At 47.3% G+C, this 6,000-nt stretch overlaps 1 protein-coding gene across 1 annotated transcript in view; it reads right to left on the reverse strand.

The window, feature by feature from the left end:
- The window catches only part of TYK2 (tyrosine kinase 2), a 46,986-nt gene extending 41,560 nt beyond the window's left edge, over positions 1-5,426 (reverse strand). The window contains 1 exon segment of the mRNA XM_030197078.1: positions 5,338-5,426. Within this exon segment, the coding sequence (XP_030052938.1) occupies positions 5,338-5,398 (61 nt within the window). The 5' untranslated portion in view covers positions 5,399-5,426.
- Positions 5,427-6,000: the final 574 nt, after the last annotated feature.

Here is a 6,000-nt window from a genome sequence, read left to right on the forward strand (position 1 = left end):
TCCGACGGTTTTACGAAGGATTAGAGAATGCAAGTGAGCTGCAACGAACAGCTCATTTGCATTCCCTTCCTTGATGCATAGCCGTTCCCTACCGATTCGCTATGGAATTCGGTACGGAACGGCTCTAACGACGACTTTAGTGCATCCCCCTGTCAGTTCTATTCCCTGCTCTGTCACTGTCTCTATGTGTGCACCTTGGAGTGAATAGCATTCTTTCCCCCCCTTCCTCTGTCCTAATCCCTGCTCAGAGGCAGATGCACTAAACTTAACGAGCCAGCAACGTGGTTTTTAAATCAGTTCTAGCCAGTCTAGCCAGCAAGTAGTAAAACAAGACATGCACAAAAGGGTTTCTCCAAGCCATTTTCCTGTCACGGTAGCAGCTAATGAAAATGGAATGCAAATGATCTACAGGTTATTATAATGAGCTAACTAGTATTATAATGCGCAGGCAAGGCAGATGCGCAGCCGTTTTCCGACCCCATGCACCGTGGAAAACCTAACGGGAGGTCTGCACCTCTTGTTGGGGCTGCGCGGGACCCATGCAGAGGAGGACGCCCATTGCAAAAATCGGAAGAAAAAAGGGGAAAGGGAAATGGGACTGATATACCGACTTTCTGAGGTTTTTTGCAACTACGTTCAAAGCAGTTACATATAGTCAGGTACTTATTTTGTACCAGGGGGAATGGAGGGTTAAGTGACTTGCCCAGAGTCACAAGGAGCTGCAGTGGCAATTGAACTCAGTTCCCCAGGATCAAAGTCCACTGCACTAACCACAAGGCTACTCCTCCACTCCGATTCGCTAAGGGATCGAGAAGGGCTCTTTCCGTGGAGTTAGTGTATCTGGGCCTCAGTCATTGTCTCTATATGTGAGAGTCATTGCTGAAGGGTTAGAATGCTTTTTTGCAGATGACACAAAGAATGCCAATAGAGTGGATACCCCGGAGGGAGTAGCAACCATGAGAAGAAATCTCCAAAAATTATAACAATGGTCAAAGGTCTGGCAGTTAAAATTTAATGCAAAGAAGTGCAGAGTGATGCACTTGGGGTGCAGAAATCCAAAGGAGATGTACTAGATAGGAGGGGAGAGATTGGTAAGCTCGGCTCAGGAGAGAGACCTTGGGGTTTTGGTGTCTGAGGATCTCAAGGTGAAGAAACAATGTGACAAGATGGCAGCCGTGGCCAGGAGGATGCTAGGCTGCATAGAGAGGGGCATAGCCAGCAGAAGAAAGGAGGTGTTGATGCCCTGCTACAAGTTGTTAGTGAGGCCCCACTTGGAGTATTGTGTTCAGTTTTGGAGGCCGTATCTTGCTAAGGACATAAAAAGACTTGAAGCAGTTCAGAGAAAAGCGATGAAAACGGTATTGGCAGCGGCGTACCAAGGGCGGGGCAGTGGGGGGGGGCGGTGTGCCCCAGGCGCACGCCGCTGGAGGGGTGCAGAAAGCAGCCGCGCACCTGTCGGCTCTGCTGGTTCCCTGCTCCCTCTGCCCTGGAACAGGTTACTTCCTGTTCCGGGACAGAGGGAGCAGGGAGCCAGCGGAGTCGAGAGCCGCGCAGCTGCCCCCAGCAGCCAAGAATGCACCGGGGGGGGGGGGGGTTGATGTGCCTGGGGGGGGGTTCATTGCGCCATGGGGGGTGGTCGTGCTGCACCCGGGGGGGGGGGGCGCATCGGCGATCCGCCCTGAGTGGCAGCCGACCTAGGATCGTCACTGGATATTGGGTTTGCACCAGGAAGTCGTATGAGGAGAGACTTGATGACCTGAAATGTACACCCTGGAGGAACAGGGATGATATGATACAGACATTAAAATATTGAAAGGTATTAATCTACAACAAACTTTTTCCAGAGATGAGAAGATGGTAGAAACTAGAGGACATGAATTGAGGTTGCAGGGGGGCCAACTCGGGAATAATGTCAGGAAGTATTTTTTCAGAGAGAGTGGTAGATGTCTGGAATGCCCTCCCACAGGAGGAGGTAGAGATGAAAATACGGAATTCAAACTATGTGAGGTAAACACAAAAGAATCGTGTATGGAAGGCATGGAACCAAACAAGCTTAGAAGTGATTAGATGCAACACCAGTAATTGGGAAGCAAAGCCAGTGCTGGGCAGACTTCTACGGTCTGAGCCCCAATTGTGACTAGAGAGATTTGGATGGGCTGGAGTGGGGCTTCAATGACAGCAATTAGAGGCTCATGGCTGTCAGGTTCGAAAGCGAGCCAGGTTACAAGGGCTCACCTAAAGCAATGTACTTGGGGACGTAGGATAGGAACGGGGGGGGGGGGCGGGGAATCCACAGCTACTGCAAATGAAGGCTCCAGATCCCATGAGAAGGAGAGAACAGCAGCAGGTAAGAAGCACTGCTCTCGCTGACATCAGCTGGAGATCAAGCATGAGAGTTGGGGGTAGGGGTGGAGAGGAGAAAGACTTCCATGGATGGAGGCATCTCTGGTCTGTCTCCACTCTTCTCTCTGCTGGGCAGCAGCTGATGTACTGGGGTAAAAATCCGATGGTGCACCTTAGCACAACAGCTGGCAACTGCTGAATAAGGAGCCTTCAAAAAAAGGGAGCAAAACCTTTAATCATGTGTTTTGATGAAACAATCCTTGAATGGATCCGACATGGTCCGTGTTTCGGCGCTCAGCGCCTGCGTAAGGGGTCACAAAGTGTTGCAGAAAAATGTACGGCTGTATAATAAAATTCAATACATTTGCTGGAAGCGATGTACTGCATGCCGTGTAGTACCTTCGCACAGGATTAAGCAGAGAATATTCTCATAAACAAACACGCTCCTTTAGTCACGAATCAGTGAAGTAAACTCGTGACTAAAGGAGCGGGTTTGTTTATGAGAATATCTCTCTGCTTAATCCTGTGCGAAGGGACTACACGACATTGCAGTATATCGCTTCCAGCAAATGTACTGAATTTTATAATACAGCCGTACGTTTTCTGCTACACTTCATGACCCCTGACGCAGGCACTGAGGGCCGAAATAAGGACCATGTCGGGTCCATTCAAGGATTGTTTCATCAAAACACACGAGTAAAGGTTTTACTCCCCTTTTTTTGAAGGCTCCTGGTACTTTTTGTTTTGTTCTTTGGATTTTTGTTTGTACTTTGCTCCCTCTCTTTGCTACACAACTGCTGAATCAGCACATCTGCAGACAGGGCCCCCCCTCCCCCAAATTAGGCCCTATGCATGCACCTAGTTTGCCTTTTTTTTTTTTTTTTTTGTTACATTTGTACCCCGCGCTTTCCCACACATGGCAGGCTAAATGCGGCTTACATGGGGCAATGGAGGGTTAAGTGACTTGCCCAGAGTCACAAGGAGCTGCCTGTGCCTGAAGTGGGAATCGAACTCAGTTCCTCAGGACCAAAGTCCACCACCCTAACCTCTAGGCCACTCCTCCACTTTGCCTCCATCCCCCCCTGCCCACAGGTATGGGACAGGATCAGATTCCTGGCAGATACTTCCTGTAATTTGGGGGTTTAGCCCCCTCACTCCTCTAGCTATTGAAAGAAACAACACCCCCCCCCCCAACTGGTGCATTGGGATTAGACCATTTTTAAAGGAAGGAAAATGGACTCATGAATAAACAGCAGGAGACATGTGTTCACCAAGAGGGTGGTGATGCACAACGAGACCCCCCCAGGGAAGATGCATGAGCCGGATTAAACGACTCTTGGACCACTCGCAGCCACTAACACAGCCTACAGTCCTAATCCAACTGAACTACTGTAATATGGTACTGTTGGGTTTGCCGGGTAGACAAATACGTAGACTTCAAACTGAACAATCGCAGCAGCTAAACTGATTTTAGAAGTAAATCCACAGACCACGCTATCTCCGTTTTGTTAAAACTGCACCGGCTCCTTATAAAAGCCAGAGCCAAGTTTAAATTCCCAACCATCACTTTTTTAAAATGTTTGTACGGACTGGTGCCAGATATCTTACTACTTTGACTATACCCCAAGTAAAATTTTACGTTCATCTCAGGAAATCCGACTGGTTGTTCCATCTGATTTACTTGTTGGAAAACAACGATGAGAAATAAACTGTGGAACAAGTTACCAAAACCTTGAGATCTGTAGATCGTTATCACCCCTCTAGGCATTGCTTGAAAACATGTTTCTTTTATCTATAACTTATAGGCATGTTTTGGAGCTTTCTCTCGATAGTAATTGCATATTTGTTATTCTTTTGTGAATTATGTTGTCTTGAGATTCTAGACCAATAATCATCCTCCTGAGCCATATTTGGTTACGTAGACTATAAGTGCCTCGACTAGATTAGATTAGCAGGTCCTCTGATGAGAAGGCTGCAAGGACAGGCAGGGATCAGCTGGCGTCTCCGGAACTGCACCAGAAATGAGACCGAGGCAGGGACTGGATGGGACTTAATGTCTTCATCAGCCATCCAACCCCGTTTGGGAAAGGGCACAGATGAACAGTGGGGGTGAAGCGTTGATGAGCGACGTTTCTGCTCACAAATTTCAGATGTGTTCCAAGGTAGCCACTGGGCCTGCATCGATTTCTGTACAATTTTGCAAAATAAACAAAGAATCTTATCCTATAAGAGGTCGTCTTTTATTCAACATGGCTTCTACATTAAAAAATCAAAAAAAGTACATAATCCCTGGAAAACCTAAGGGACGGAAGCCCCTTTAGAGACATTGCGATAAGTTGGAAACCTCCAATGCTTGGATTTGAGATGGAGGCAGAAATTTAGAGGCGGTTCAGAAGGTTAAATCTTTCAACCACTGACCGACTAATACATTACTTTATTTTTCTTAGAAACCCATTAGACAAGCCCCCAGCACTGACTGTCCTACAGAGGAAAAACTGATCAGTTGCTTCCAATTCCTCTTTTTCAAAAAACCACCTAAAAACCTGAGTACCAGCTGCATCTTCAAAGTGAGGTCTCATGTACCAGAACTGCCCTCCCTTCCATATGACCCTACAGAAAATCAAGCAGCAGGGCTCCCCATAGCTGTCATTAGTTCTACTGTGGCAAAACAATCCTTTCACCCCAAGAGTATCATAGAAAGGAAACACAGTGTGCCGGCAGCATACAGGAAGGAGAGAGACCCCCCAGGACCCCAACACACCTAGCGGAAACCCCATTAGAGATTCACTGCCCAGATTCAATGGTGAGCTGGAGAGATGGTGACCAGCTCACGTGCAGACAGCAAAACACACACAGAGAAGCTCAAATAAACAGACAGGATCCAGAGCTTCAGGAGGGAGAAGGGAAGGCAGCTGAAAGGCAAAGAGGCACAGACAGAGACCACCAAGCACACTGCAGATAAGAGCAACCATGTCTCCAGCCACCGGACAGTACCACCAAGGCCCTTCAAGCCTTCCATCTTCCTTTTCCTCAAAGCTGCAGAGCAGTTCCTCATTCTCTCACAGCCCTTCCTGGTTCCAGTGACCTCGGGCAGACATTTTGGCAGATTAAAATAGTCACTAAGTGCTACGTTGAGAGGAAGGGGGAGGAGGAGGAGGTGATCCTTCATTATGTACTATCAAAACAAACACTGCCAGCCTCCCTTTGCCTAACCTATGCAAACTGTGTACAGTTTGGACAGACAAAAGCAAACACCATCAGCAACCCTGCCCTGCAAAATTCAAAGGGGAAAAATACTCCAGCACTGACAGGAAGCTGGGAAAATTAGTGTTAAAAGATAATAAACAGAAATAAAACAACACAGCAGAAAAGAAACTAACGTCATAACCTTTTTTAGTTTGTCCAATAAAAAATCACCTTCTTTTCTACTTCTTAAGCTGGAAGTGTCTGCAATCACTTTTACCCAAAGGATGTTTTTATTAGACTGAACAGTGCTGGTTCTATCCTACACCTAAGATACATAACAAGAGACCCAGACCTTAACCTCTACCTGTAAGACAGAGAGAGATTAAGGTATAGCTAAGCCTGAAGACCAAAATAAAACCAAGCTTGGTCAAATGCTGGAGCAGACCTGTGGCTTGAGGGTCAGGAGGAGGA

Source organism: Microcaecilia unicolor, chromosome 3 (assembly GCF_901765095.1).
Source record: "Microcaecilia unicolor chromosome 3, aMicUni1.1, whole genome shotgun sequence".
In the NCBI taxonomy this organism is placed as follows: domain Eukaryota; kingdom Metazoa; phylum Chordata; class Amphibia; order Gymnophiona; family Siphonopidae; genus Microcaecilia; species Microcaecilia unicolor.